Here is a 14,970-nt window from a genome sequence, read left to right as displayed (position 1 = left end):
GCAGTTGTAGCTCCCACCACAGCGTTGCCCTTCAGCAGGGAGGACAATGCAGCCGCGTGTTTACCCGAACCCTCCCACAGAGAACATTCAGCTGAATTCATTCAAGGGTCCACCCTAACTTTCTGCAGTGTAGTTTTGCCATCAGAGGAAATCAGAGCCAAAACCATTTGAGTAATATAAGTTTAGAACAGGAATAATATTTTGAATGTGGAGAAATATTTTTTAAATAACTCTTACAAATTATTTCGTGTAAACCAACAGAGATCAGCAACTCCGTCTACCTTTTTCAAGACTAGGTAAAATACATCTAAGCTATTTGTGAAAGATGTCTAACATTTTCTAAATCTCTGCAGTGATAGGGTTAAAGACCTGTCAAGGTAGTTAACACAGAAATCAGCTATGCTTGTAGTCTAAGAGCTTTTCTTCACATTTATCTTAAATCTTTGATGAAAATCTTGTCAGTTTATTGCATTGGCCAGAAGACTTCAGGACAACAGCTTCTGCCCTGCAATAAGGGCAAAAGAAAGCTGTGTTGTGGGATTCAGAGACCTCCACTCTGCTTCCAACAGATGGATTCCAAGATCAAGTTCTGTAGATATTCTAATAACAGCCTCAACTGAGTAATGGGCTATATGGCAGGAGTCACGTAACCCTTGCTCTTATCTACTTAGGAATAATTGCAACCTAAATATTAAAGCTTATTCCTGCATCTGCAGTTACTTTCATGTCCAGAGAAAATTAAGCATCTCAGTCAATCTAAATCTAGCAGACACCGAAAACAATCAATTACTGTCTGTCTTTTTCTTTTTTTAACTGCTAAAGTACTTGATATTATTATTAGGCTCTCTTAATTCTTCTCTGCCCTCTGAACTAAATAAACCAAGCTGTTTCAAATTTTCCTGTAAGGCCACATTCTCTAAACTTATTTTTTTTTCTGGCATTCCCTGGGACCTTGTCAGTTCTAGATATTGTTTAAAACGTGGTACCCTAGATTGCGCACATTACTTCAGCTGAGACATCACCAGCACAGAATTTTTAGCATATTTATATTCAGGCTCTTTAAATCTGATCTCTTGATGATGTATCACAGAAGAAAGTTTGCTTTTTTTTTCCTTTCAAATATTCACTAAAGCTTAACAAATAATCTGGTTTCAGAGCTAAGTAATTTGAGTGTGTAGATCTACATTTTCTACTCTTTTATCCACTTACTGCAATAACATTATACAAAGCAAAATATAATTTTTAGATAGAGAAGACTGAAGTAATACAGCATAGGATCTTATTGCCCATGGGCCAAAAAATGAGTTCACAGCCATGTCAAATCAGTGCTTTTCCACAGCGATAACCTAAAATAAGCAGATTTGCACTCAAACTACAGATTCTAAGATGAAAGTTGATAAGCCTCTGATCTCTAGAGAGATTTCATCAACAGTGTTTCTAACAGGCTCAGATACAGCAACACAAATAAGTTCACACTTCTGATATTTTCAAGTAAAGGAAAAAACAAGACCTGATGATATTTCCAAGTCAGAAATAACCAGAACATCTTCCTAGTCCCTAAAAAAACCAGTCCTATCAACAAAAATCAGTCAGGCTTTCCTGAAAAAGGACAAAGGTGAGGAAGAGGCAATGAAGGGCACAACAACATTTAAACAAACTGTTTCCAAGTCCCATTTAAGATGCTTTGGGGATTTTCATGCACACATAAGGCTGTAAATTGATATGGAGTTCTGCCAAAAAATAAAGTATTTAATATGTCCATTAGTTCACTCTGCTTATGGGAGTAGCGCAAGCCTATCATGCAAAATCTGATTTATACTTTCAACTCGCTGTTTGCTAAATAAAGAAAAAAAAAATCCCACAGAAATTTTTCATTTAAGGTTTATAAGAATATATCTCCAAATGTGCTTGCAATTAACAAATTCCAATTATTTATAATATAAGCTAAGAGTAGATATTCAACAGAGAAAAGTATTGATTCAATTACTTAAATTAATAAATGCAAAATTATTTATTTTTCAGTAAAGGAAACAAAATGTTTGACTACTGAAAAATAGAGATAAAAGGCATAATTAATTGTCCATAAAAATTACTGACTACAACAAGTGGAAGACTGGATTTAGGGATTCCCGACAGAACTGCCCTTAATTTGTAAAGCTTAGCAACGGACATCTGCCACAGAAATAAGTTGTCTCTACAGATTCATTTTTCAGATAAAGGTGCCTGACAAAGCTTTGTTGTTTTTCCAGCAATCTTGTGAGAGGCACTACAGTGAGCACAGTATTTTTTTCTAATCTCTGTGAAAAACACTCTTCCCCTCGAAGTCAACAAAATATTAGGACACATTATGCAAGATATTTGCAAAGACAGAGAAAGCACACATATTGTTGTATTCCTGTCTTTTATATAGAGGCTCACCATATTACTTTGTTTTCAGAAAAAGAGACTTTCTAAAATGTCTATTTAGAACAGAGATTAAAAACTAACAATAGGCCAATGTTCTTTACATAAAATGTCCTTAGCATCTATATTGAAAGAAACAAAGCTTAAACCGAAACATGCTTGCTTGCCATGTGTCTTTCCATCCAGATCTTGCAAAAAGTCAATCAAAATTCAGCTTAATTATTCCCTAGTAATACAATGTCCAAACAAAATCAGGATCCCTCTTCTTGAACATCAAAGCAGAACTTTTAGTGACATTACACGTCTTATCTATTATTAACAAAATTAACAAAAAAAACCCGCAACAATTGCCTACTAATACCCATCCATCTTGGCTGGCCAGAAGACAAAGACACACAGGCTTTAGCTAAACATCCAGAAAATCTGCCTACTTTTACAACTTTGATCTTTGAACTTGGCTGAAGTGGCACAGTAATAATAACCATAAGAGATTCCCAGTACTTCCTGAGTTTATGTTATCTGAAATGTGACTGTGTGCTCCCTAGATGAGACAGGCAGCAACATCAATCATCTGGATGTGGCAATAAGCCACAACAGGCAAGAAGGAGTAGGAATTGCAAACCCATAATAAACAAACCAATGACTACATACTCCATAACTATCTGCAATCAAAGCTATGGTTGCTCACTCTTACTGATTACAGAGGGATCCCCAATGTTTTAGGGCTACGCACACTACATGTTGAACTTTTTGCAGAAGACTGCCATCCTTATTTCAAGACACAATACACACATGAGAAAACACAGTTAATATTTGGAAATCTAGTCTACTGGGGAGAAAATAAATTACTTAATCCAAGTACTTCAACTAGTATTAATGCATTCATACACTATGTAATTGCAGCTTCATACTTGCACAACATCATTTGAAGTTTTCAAAAAGACCTGACATCTTATCTACTGCCTTGTTCTGCAATCAGGGATGTATTTTGCTAGCAGCAGAATTATTTAGCAAAATGCCTCTAGAATCTGATTGCTGTTATACCACAAGGATCTTCCTCCTACCCAAATTATACAGTACTAAAACCCAACCAACCAACCAACAAATCCCAACAGCAAAGCAGAATTGCAGAAGCAAAGAGCAGAATGTCCTATGCAATTTACTATACGTCTTAATACTCTATGTGTTGGGATACTGTTTTAATTTATCTGTCAGAGCCCCAGATTCTCTGAGAAAAAGTGGTGAGGAATGCCCAAGACTTAGATAGAGGTTAAATTCCCAAGCCTACACTAGCAGAGATCTTAGAAAGCCCTGTTATTAAATTATTCCACACATTAATTCAGTATGATAAAATGCATTGAGAACAAATACAAGTGAATACAAATGTGTGGATGGCTGTGAATATGCTATCTAACTTGAGATTCCTTGTTCAGGCAACGGAGAGAGGCAGGATTTTGCTACATGCTCTGAACAAGGACCCATACTGAAGCATTCTGTGGAGGAGCTTACCTCTCCACATCTTCCCTAAAAACCATGTTCCCTAAGTCTGTGAGTTGTTTAATGTCAGACTGTACAAACACACATTTCAATTTTCCTGAAACTGAAAACATTAGTCTATATACTAATATTAGATTTATGAATACAAATATAATATTCAAAATGAACAAGAAACTCTAGAAAAACATAAACTAGTGGTTTTCCACCAAAGCATGAAAAGCATTTTGAGGGATTTACTAAACGCTACCACTGAATATAATCTTCTGTGGCTTATAATGTGGAGTAAAGATTAAGTAAATCACTGTCTTGCCTGACAAGGAAAACATCTATTTTAGAACGCTTCAATAATTTGGTTGTTGTGTCATTATGATGACATATTCATTTTGCCTTAGGCCTTCATACTGAAATACAATTTTATAGATGGTATCATAAATTTTAAGGACTGTGTATGACACTGACATTTGCTTCAATGTTTTTAATAATACAGTAATACCAAATCAATACATGTGAGAAAAACAAGAAAAAAAAAGTATAAGCAGTACAGAGCAGATGTATTTACTCTATGTGTTATTGTAACAACAGCAGATTTAACTATTTGTGAAACATTTATGATATCTGTCACTCCTAGAAATATCAGTGGTTAAAACTACTTTTGATTAAATTATTAGGAGTCACTTTTTCAAAGCATGTTCTGGGATCCTGTTCAGACAGACATGCATGCAAACGCCATTTGAATTCATTCAAAAAAACCTGAATGAAGTGTTGAGGTCACATATATACAATTATTAACACATAAAAAATAAGGAAAAAAGGAGATGAAGAACAAAATTTTTGTGTTAAAAAGTCATTCATTTTCAGATACCACATGTGGATTTTCCTCTATGAAATTATAAAAGAATATTTTAAAATAATTTTAAAAGTAATATGAGATTTTGTATCTTTCCTGTTTTCAAGGCACAGTTTGAAACATCTTAAACAGCACGATCATCAGGGTGACCTTCCTCTTGCCAGAACAGAGGCATTCAAAATTGCAGTCCATTTTTAACAAATTAGTGATGAAATGAAATCCTTACCATATATTCTTTAGCTTATGGATGCGAAGCAAAAAGGAGAACCTAAATATTCAAATTGTGTCATTCAAACCACCTGAGGGCTTTTAGCATCTTGACTAGGATTATTTAACATGGAATAACTGAATTTATTGTTATATTAAAGTTTGTTCTTAAAATGATATAAAAAAGAGAAAAATGAAGGTGATGGATGAAGATACTTCTGAAAAATCTCTCTCTAACCAGGGTTTTGAGAAAAAAAAACCTTGAACGTCTATATAGCCTGGATCAGCCTGGAAATGTTAAATACTGGAAAGGTAAAAGATCCTGGCTTTACTTGGGACAGTTTGTTTGCCAGTATAAAACACAATATTCCTTCCTTGCATAATAAGGATTTTTGGTAAAAGTGTTCAAAATAAAGCTGTCAGTGAATAGAAGAGGGTTAGGCTGCCTTTTCTTCAGATTCAGTAACACCTCCCACATCTGACTACAAAGGCCTGCTCATTATGTTTTAAATACATATTCTAGTGTATATTTAGATATAAATAATACATAGATAAAATAACACTTAAGCATGATCACCAGTTTTAGCAGAAATCAATAGTACTATTTTAAAAGGTGTTTCTTTTATTCTGCTGAGCCATATGGACATGTTTCTTTCCAAGAAATCTCTTCTGTGATAAATTATTTCTATTAGCCTCACAGCATTACTGTGTGGCAGAGAACAGGGAGTAACCTAGCACTCGTAGTGCTCTTGTGTGGTGGCACCTTTTACTATGGAATTAAATGCATCTCTTGCGCATTTAAGGACAGATTCCCTGGAATCTTCTGTGTCACAAACCTATATAAAGACAAGACACTATATAAAGACACGAATCATGGGTGGTAGAAACTTTTTATTTTCAGCTTTTACTGCTTGGCAGCAGAAAATGATGGCTGAGAAAAAAAAAAAAAGTCATCCTTAATCATTCTGAAATTAACAACAAATCTACCCTCTTGAAAAGACTACATCCAAAGTGTAACTATTATTCCACATGCTCATGAATGGCAAATCTGACTTATGGGTCTAGTATTCTCACAAGAGCTACAGACTTTTTGGTAACATTCCCCACAGAAGATTCTGAGAGTGGCTGATCTTCAGGCCACCTGTATGAGGAATGCCTTAAAATCCCTTCAAATTGAAAGAGTCCATTGCCCATCTCTTTCAAACTCTAAATTCCAAATGACTATGGCACTAAAGACTGTGCCCGTGTATGATTTAATCCTTCATTCTTCCGACTAGGTGTCCAGAGCATTTTACTAAGCACTGCTAAGGATTTTTTCAATGAGGCTTGAAATTCCAAGTTCTTCTTGTTCTATGAGGAAAAGTTAAGAGATCTTGACAATTTTCATCAGACATTTTCTTCAGTGTTTTTTAATAATTTTTTGCCCTAAGAAGATAATGTCAGTTCTGTTATCTTTAATTAACATCTCAAGGGGCTAATTTTCCTGTTCTCTGTGAACAGCAATGGACTCTTTCAATTTGAAGGGATTTTAAGGTCCTATATTGTGCTGTAGCTTTTGAGCTAAAATGCATCTATAGAAACTACACATACAAAAGTTAACATACTCTCAACTCTCACAAAATCTCGAGAAACATTTTTCATTATTTCGAGCCCACTTTACTCCACAATGACTTTCGTTTGCTTGCTTCTGTCCCCATCTCTTGCCTAGAATTGTTTAAGTGACCAGTATCTTTCTAATTTAAACAAAATCATAACGATGAAACCATCACTATCTCCCAAAATAACTGAAATAAAAAGAAACATGTATGTAATGTATACTAATCCTATGCTGCACTTATCCAGATGCCCATATATTCACTGCTTGGAAGTAGAGAGTCAAATAAAAGACCTGAAATGAGTTCACTCATCATGCAATATCAAAGAACACAAGACTGTAATGCTGAATTCTATTAGCAGTTAGTATGAAATGTACTGCCTTTCATATAAGCGTTGGAAGAGATAATTCAGCATTAATTTGCCTCATTTTTAATACCTAGAATACTAGCTAAATTCAGATGTCCTATATTGACTGGCTTCATCTCAGTCACTGGAGGGAATACTGATCTTACATGAATCTCAAGGAATTCAAGACTGGAGTGATTCTACAGTTTTTAGGTCATATTGAGAGGAATAAAAAAAAATAACACAATCTCAATTGAAAGAGGCAACAGGGATTTAAAAAACAAATTATGTGGGTTTTTTGCCAATAAGCAGACATATTCTGACAGCGAACTGGTATTAGTCAGGACAGATGGTGAAACAGCAGCAGCAACACTCAAGTTCCCTGTAGTAACAGTCTGGAGACTTACTGATTGTAGGATTTTCTGCCTATATTAGAGAGCTGAGTCTTCCCTTCTTGTACTAAGTCTTAGTGTAGATTTGCATATGAAGTCTGTTATAAGTGATGTTTTTCTACAAAAACAAAATTAAAAAAAAAAAACTTTACAAGGAAAATAGAAGAGAATGTAGATTTTGTAGTAAGAGTTGTTTGGGTTCCCTTTTTTCCCCCCTCGTGGGCAGGTCTAACTCAGGTTTCCACTTTCAATAACATTCTAGTTACTCTCTGCCAGTTTTAAACTCTTGTAGTGATCTGTAATAAACAACATTCTGGCACAGCTTTATTTTCAGCCAAATCCCTCTAGGGAACAGAGTGATTTTACATGAAATGTGTATCCCATCCTGCTGCTTTCTGTAATCCACTCAGACCAAATGGGGATGAGGAATACTTACTTCACACAAATTAAAATGAGACGTTTTGGCCAAATTTGAACTTCGATGTAGGCATTTAAAAATGTTACCTATAATCGTACTTTAGTCTCCCGAGTCTGGAAAAAAAAAAACTTCAAACTTCTCCCATTTACCTCTGCTCCAGTTTCTGCCTCCAAATCCATTTTGCTTAAAACAGAATATTGTCAACCTTATAATAAAACCTAAAAATTGAACTAGATGCTGAGTACTTTGTGGAAAGTTTTTTTTTGACAGAAGGAAGACTGAAAAGTTGCATTTACAATCTCCAACTTAAAGTGGACAAGAATAAAGCATATACTTGTCTCTGAATGGCTGTAGCTGGCTGAGTGATACTTTCATGGAAAATGGTTTGTACAGACCCAAAAAGGCCTCCCACTACTCCCCCTCAAAAAAAACTGAAAGTGTGCAACCATACAAAAGGGAAGGGAAAAATTATACAAAGCAAATTCTTAAAAATAGTTCATACTGGAAAAAAAAAAATCTAGCATGGTTTCTAAAGTTTACAAAAATAAAAGTTAAAAAAAACCAACACTGATGTGCTTCAGAACATAAATACAGTGCTCATTTGTCATGCCATTATGAATTTACAGATATCATGGAAATTTTTTACATGCTTTGGTATTAAAATCTTTGAAGTCTCTGTTTTTATTAACGTTCTGGTTTTGTTAGTGAGGGGGGGCCTAAGGTGGTAGCTTCTGTAGACTGAAGTCTGAAGACTGGATGAAAACTTTACACACCAGATAGTCCTTTCTTGTATTTCCTTCTCTTTAACATAATACCTTCTGATTTATGATGATATAGACTTATACCTCCTAAATGCTTCACTTAAAATGGTTATTTCCATTAAGTTAAACTCCATAGCTCGCAGGGAGCTGGGATAGTCAATTAATAAAGGATCAACTTCTTAGGGAGAGGAGGCATTAAGTGTTCTCTACACTAAGTCATTCAATTATACCTTGTAGGTGTAACTGCATCTTTCCCTCCTCCTCTCTTCTTAAAAGATGGTATTCCTATATTAAATTCCCAGTGACTCAAAAGAGAAAGTGAGGAATGCATAAACCCCTTAAAAAAAAAAAAAAGAACAAAACAAATAAACTACAACAATTTACCTGCTACAACTGGAGATTTTCTGTCATCCAAAAGTTGAATAGCAGTACTTGCTGTCACTACATTGCTTTTGTTTGCAGTTTCTGCAGGGTGTATTAAGAAAAAAAAAAAAAAACCAAATTGAAATAACATTGCAGAATGAGGAAATTGAGCTTTCCCTTCCTGGTTTGAAATAACAGTCCAGGTGGATTTAGTGCTCAGAAAATAAGACAGTCAATGTTCTATGTACACACAGAATATACAGATACTGCCATTAGAAAAATTCCCCAGCATCCCAATAACAAGCTTAAAACATTGAAATGAGTAATCAATTTTTGCCTTTTTAGCCTTCTCTGTTAAAAGTGGCAACAAAGGTGGCAACTGGTAGGGCTTCTCATTAATGTGGACACTTGCTCTGTTGGGCTTGGCTTGTTTAAAATACTAGGCTGTAAGTTAAACCTGTGCAAATATTAAGTGAGAACTCTTACACTACATATTGGGGTTTCGCTTGGAGCCCTGTAAAAGATGCACCGGGTCAAAAGACCACTAAATTAGCTGCAAACTTCAACGTATATTTTAGATTAACATTTGAAATTAGCTACAGAGCCCACTCGGTATTGACATACTTGGAATCCTTTCAGCATCACATATTGCTCAGCATTTAGAGAATGACAAAATCATAGACCTGTACTAAATGGGATTGAATAGACAAAGCTCCCGGGTATTTGCTCAGCAGCTCTTCTGTACCAGAGTGGAAAATGGTCAGCATTAAAAATATTCTCCTTATCTTCAGCTGTCAGGAAATCTCTTGAGAAAGAAGAAAGAAAGAAAGTATTTGTTGTTTGCTGCATGACAGATGGTAGTTTCTATCTTTAAAAGACAAGAAAAAATGAAATGCAATCTTTTGGGAAAGGAAACAGTTTTGAACAATTTTTCTAATACCATTTGTTCAACAAAAGGGTTAACTTCAGCTCCTAATAATTGTTTGTGACACAGTTACAATTGCTTTTGTTGTGAAGGATGGGAAAAGTGCTAAAAAAAAAATAGTGCCTCTAAGTACCACTGAAAACATTTGTACTGATGCGTACAAATAAAAATTAGTCTAAAAAGCCCAATGCAAAACCTGTGAACTGTACAAAAGGGAAAAGGCATTGGAGATTTGGTAGTTTGTTACCATTGGCATTCACTCTTAAATAGTGGAAAAAAAGTAATTTAACAGTCTGATTTCCAAATAATACGTGAGGGGTGGTAGTGGACAACTTCAATAATCCCAGGGAATGCTGACAGAGGAAAGTTTGTGTCAGTAAAAAGAGAAAGTATGGTCTCCATGCTATTGTTCTGGTTTGCTTCAGACAGTGACAAATCACAGTGCTATTGATCTCACCTGTCAGGCTACTCATACTGCAACAATATTTTGTTCTCAGATAAGCACCATATAATTTTATTCATAAACTTAATGTATCATAAACAACAAGTGTAGATTTTCTTTTACATGCATAATGAATATAGATTTGTCTGACACTATCAAACTGCCACCTGAAAAAGTTATTAATTTGGGGACCTTATTTTATAGCTCTCCATTTTAAGAAATCTGTATCTCCACTAGATTACACCTTCTCCAAGCAAAATACGAAACTCTTGAATGATGAGATCTCCTGATTACTCTTTCACTCAGTCCATTTCTGTCGCTTGGCTTTATTTCAACACCAAAAAATTTTCCACAACAATGATGCAAAATCCCTGAAAAAGCCTACAGATATTTGTTTTTAGATGGGACAGTAAAAAAAATTAATCATCATCTGCAGATGTAGCATATTCATAATTCTGCAATACAGAATTATTTTTATTCAGAAGATACAGAATTATATTTATTCAGAATAAAGATGAGAGGCTAACTTCAAGAGAATGGGGGAGAAAGTGGATGTATGGGCTACCAGTGTAAAATAGCTCATTGATCCAAATATTACAGTTGAAGAAAGAATCTAAGTGATCCTATAAAATCTTTCTAACTTATTTATGTATCTCAATGCACTAGCATAAAACCCTGGAAGAAACAGTAGATGGACTTCCTAAAAATAAACTTTTGGGTTTTTTTTCTATTCTCATATGGCTGCCAAGCACAGCTTTGATACTTACTGATTAGTAAGCTGTTCCGGACCTACAAACAAGTTGATACGAGATAGTCCAGTTCGTGTTCCAAGGAAGGCAACTTCCACTCCCTTGTCAGAGTTTCTGAAACAGAGCAGAACATGAGCAAAGAAAATGTTTCCAGACAGTAAACAGATAAAGCTATATTACCGGTCACAGAAAGTACAAGTGTACACATTTTTGAGAGATTATTTTGAGTATAGTTCCCTTACGTTGTTTTTTTTTTTTTTAAATGCTGTTTTTTAAGTTAAAGTCATGTGTGTTTTGGAAAACATGCAATGTAGAAACGCTATTTAGACGAAGAGTCACAAAAAAGTCAAAGGCAGTAAATTTGGTAGGAGTCATGGGGAGAGTATATGGAAGCTATAGAATAAAAAGGTGTGCCATACTATGTACCAACTATTTAATAACCACTTAAACTCAGTGGTTTAAGATGTGCAGAAATTCCAGATCGTGCTCCCAGTCTGTGCAACACTTCTGCAGTACATCCATACTTCAAGTCATAGGTGTGACTATTCCTCAAGTAAGCAAAAACTAAGCTAGATGTAAACCAGCTAGCTCAGAGTCAAATGTCGCTGCCATCACGATAGGCTTTAGCCTCTAGATATTAGGAAAATAATGTGGCAGTTAGCTCAGGCTGGGCTCTGTTGCTGTATTGTTATGAGTACCAAGCTAGCTACTTTAAAACTAGTTCTTATATGGCTAAAGAACTTCAGTCATATTACCACAAAACCAGGGATCACAGTCTTAGCCATCTTGCTGTCTCATATATAATTCTTCAATAAATGACCTGTCTCATTAGTCTAAGTCAGAACATGAAAGGGTATTCAAAAGCATCCTGCTAGCATCTCTCCGCAGCTGTCTTCCTTGTGTTTACTGGATCTGTTATTTCATTGTGTACCAGGATTCCATGAAGCCTTATGCCTATATATAAATTTGTCAATGTCTACAGTATATTAGCATGCAACAATTTCTTATCTTCTAAGATGAGACTGGATAATCCTTAGTTTCATTAATCAGATCTTATCACAATGGTTTTACTCATTCAGTATAAGTATGTGGTTTACATTAATACATGTTTTCATTCAGCTTTTTAAAAATGGTTCAAATTTAGCAAAATCTGATCAGGATAATCTCCAGAATTGCCCTTCAACCACAATATTTCATGCAAACTGCTAATCTTAACACCTGCTTTCTCTAATATATATAACATCTTGTTACTTAGTACATCATCACATAAATTAATTAAGTAAAACATATAAACTCGAAAAAGGACCAGCTAATCTTCTGACTATATGTAACAGGAACCTAGATCCCAGTTAGTTCTGGAAAACAAACAAAATTAAAACAAACAAACAAAAGGATTAAAGAAATTATTTTATCAGTGCAAGTTTTTCTACATATATTTGTTTTGAGAAAAATTACCAATTCCATCAACAATTTTGTTAAATTTTGCATTATATTTCTAAAGTACTCTAAACCCTTTGTTAGAAATACTCAGAACTGTGAGTTGTAGTTGGTAGACAATTTCATTAGTTACATTGTGAAAACTGGATAAACTAATCATCATGATGTACACTGTAACATCAACACTTAACACCTAACGCAAAAATGGTGGTATTTAGGATCAAATGGTTAATATAATATTTTCATACTGTGGTAGTTCAGTTATTAACCATTTGATCCATAACTATTAAAAATTCACCCATAACCTATACATAATGACTGACACAAAGTTTGCTTACTCTGATTTATTCAATGCTAGACTGGTCCAATAAGCTTCAATTGGTGCACTCACGACTGCATCAAACAGAACTTCCTGGATCAATTCTTTATCACCTATTACAATATATTAAAATCAGTAAATATATGTGTATACAGAGAGAACTTTTTCTAGATGGCTAAGTAATTTTTTTACTATATTTTATCTGTGATATGCATCCAAACCTTTTGCACTATAAAGTATTTACTATGTAGTATTACAAGGTATTTTAACACAATGCAGTTTTTCATATATAATTTCATTGCACTAACAACAATTTCAGGTTAAAATCCAATAAATAAGTCCTACTACATGCATATTTAATAAAATACTTGCATTGGAGCAATGGCTCTTTTCCTGTGAGGTAGCGTTTAATTGCTTCTAACTGAGTCATTTGGCGGTGTTCAGGATGTAAGTCAGTGTTGCAATAGGACCTGTGAACACGTTGTCAAAACATTAAAATGTTAATATATATAAGCATGATCTCTCTTTGTCTTTGAACATAAAGAATTGGGCTCAGCAAGCACAAACAGTATGAAACCGAGAAGGGTAACAGACACCAATTTCATGCTTTGTTTAAGGCTTACCATTCATCTGCTAAAGATACATCAGGGTGTTCTAAATCATGTAAACCTGTAACAGGAATAATAATGGGTTATTTAGGGAGCAGTCTGAGTAACAGATGGTTATTTACATACACTCCATAACATAAACCCTCCTTCTTGGAAAGTGCATTATTACGACAATGTCATAAATCACTGTAAACTATGTTCAAAATACACTTTAGGGTCTAACAATCTGGCAAAAGCCAACTAAATCAGATCTAAAACTAAAAAGGTAGGAAAAACATTTTTTTGTGCTGATATGTTTAACTTGTACAAATTACTTGATATATTTGATGTTTAGAAGAAAACTTGAGCAAAGAGAAATATACAATGGTAAAAGCCTCCTATTCGTACTCTCTTACTCTATGTGGCTAGTAAAGTTCTTTATGCTAAAATATATACTTCTCATTTCATGAGAGTTGTTCTCTTTCTCTTAAAAAAAATATATTTAAAAACAATAATTCCCTCAAAACCTAAGCACACAGCCCATGAATACAAACAGTAATTTACAGGATCATTCAGAATAGGTTTATTGTACTAACAGGTTATGCAAATGCTTGTAAATAAGAACTGTATCATTAGTTATATAGCACAATAAAAATGTACTTTGGCAATTTTAAAAAGTCTTAAAACACTTCTCAATAGACAATAAGCAAACAAGCTTCAGAAGGCAGGGTCTGGGTTTAAACCCCCTGAGTACATAATAAACAATGACAGAGCTACAGTGATTAAGGAAAGCGGGGAAGTCAAAACCAGAACTATAATTACAGTCCTGGGGAGGACAGCGAGGTGTCAGTGACAGAGAATCAGTGAAGGTAAGACTGGGAGAAAAGGAAAAGTTTCTTATGGTTATGTTAACATTTCTGGTGATGCATCTGTGAGAGAATATCAGGCAGACTAGACGAGATGCATGGCTGGATTAAAGAAAACAAGTGAGAGGTTTGTTGGGAACAGTCTGGAAAGAAAGCAGCTCCAACTCTCCTGCTGTGCTCTCTTTCTATCTAGTATTTTCTATCTAGTATTTGCTGTGCAAGTGACTCAAACTTTAAAACATTTCTTTTTACATTCCTCCTGGGTACAGGAACTTATTAATGTCCCAAAATACAGCTGAGGAACAAAGATCCGAAGAAATCAACAATGTTGTTTAACATCACTGACAAAACAAGAAGCAGAATTGTAAACATAGACCTACGCGTAAAATCAAAAAGCATTCCTCTATTGAAACATTTTTTTGCTCAGACATTGTTAAAACTTCTCAACCTTTTCTTCACTCTTCTGAAATGCCTCTGCTGTTCCTTCATCTTCAGGAGCCTTTGTTTTTGATCGTGCTGCCAAACAACTTTATCACCACTCAAAGTTGACTCTGCTCATTTTAATTGCGGACTTATCAAAAAGTAAAACCATAAAGAAAGAATAGTTCTTCCCGTGGTTACTTTTACTATTATAAAAATGCAAAATGTAAATCACTGTAGGCAATGCCCAAAGTAGTTATAGCTCTGAAATATTGCATAATGTATGGTGAAGAAAAAAGCCACAGCCTTTAGAGCTCTTAGTGGTTTCTTCATTCAGAAAACACTGCAGATAATTAACATTGGACCCTGAGTAAGGACAACTGCAGATGATCCCCA

At 34.7% G+C, this 14,970-nt stretch overlaps 1 protein-coding gene across 1 annotated transcript in view; it reads right to left on the bottom strand.

Annotated features, from left to right (window-relative positions):
• The window catches only part of CACNA2D3 (calcium voltage-gated channel auxiliary subunit alpha2delta 3), a 432,124-nt gene that overhangs the window by 76,451 nt on the left and 340,703 nt on the right, over positions 1-14,970 (bottom strand). Inside the window, exons 23-28 of the mRNA XM_086755496.1 lie at positions 13,325-13,370; positions 13,074-13,171; positions 12,721-12,814; positions 10,964-11,059; positions 9,513-9,634; positions 8,851-8,931 (exon numbers count right to left, since the gene is read on the bottom strand). Of these exons, the coding sequence (XP_086611622.1) occupies positions 8,851-8,931; positions 9,513-9,634; positions 10,964-11,059; positions 12,721-12,814; positions 13,074-13,171; positions 13,325-13,370 (537 nt within the window). The remainder of the gene's footprint in view (positions 1-8,850; positions 8,932-9,512; positions 9,635-10,963; positions 11,060-12,720; positions 12,815-13,073; positions 13,172-13,324; positions 13,371-14,970) is intronic.

Source organism: Chlamydotis macqueenii, chromosome 10, assembly GCF_036417535.1.
Source record: "Chlamydotis macqueenii isolate bChlMac1 chromosome 10, bChlMac1.mat, whole genome shotgun sequence".
In the NCBI taxonomy this organism is placed as follows: Eukaryota; Metazoa; Chordata; class Aves; order Otidiformes; family Otididae; genus Chlamydotis; species Chlamydotis macqueenii.
The sequence above is the reverse complement of the archived record's forward strand: the minus strand, read 5'-3'. Positions and strand labels throughout refer to the sequence as shown.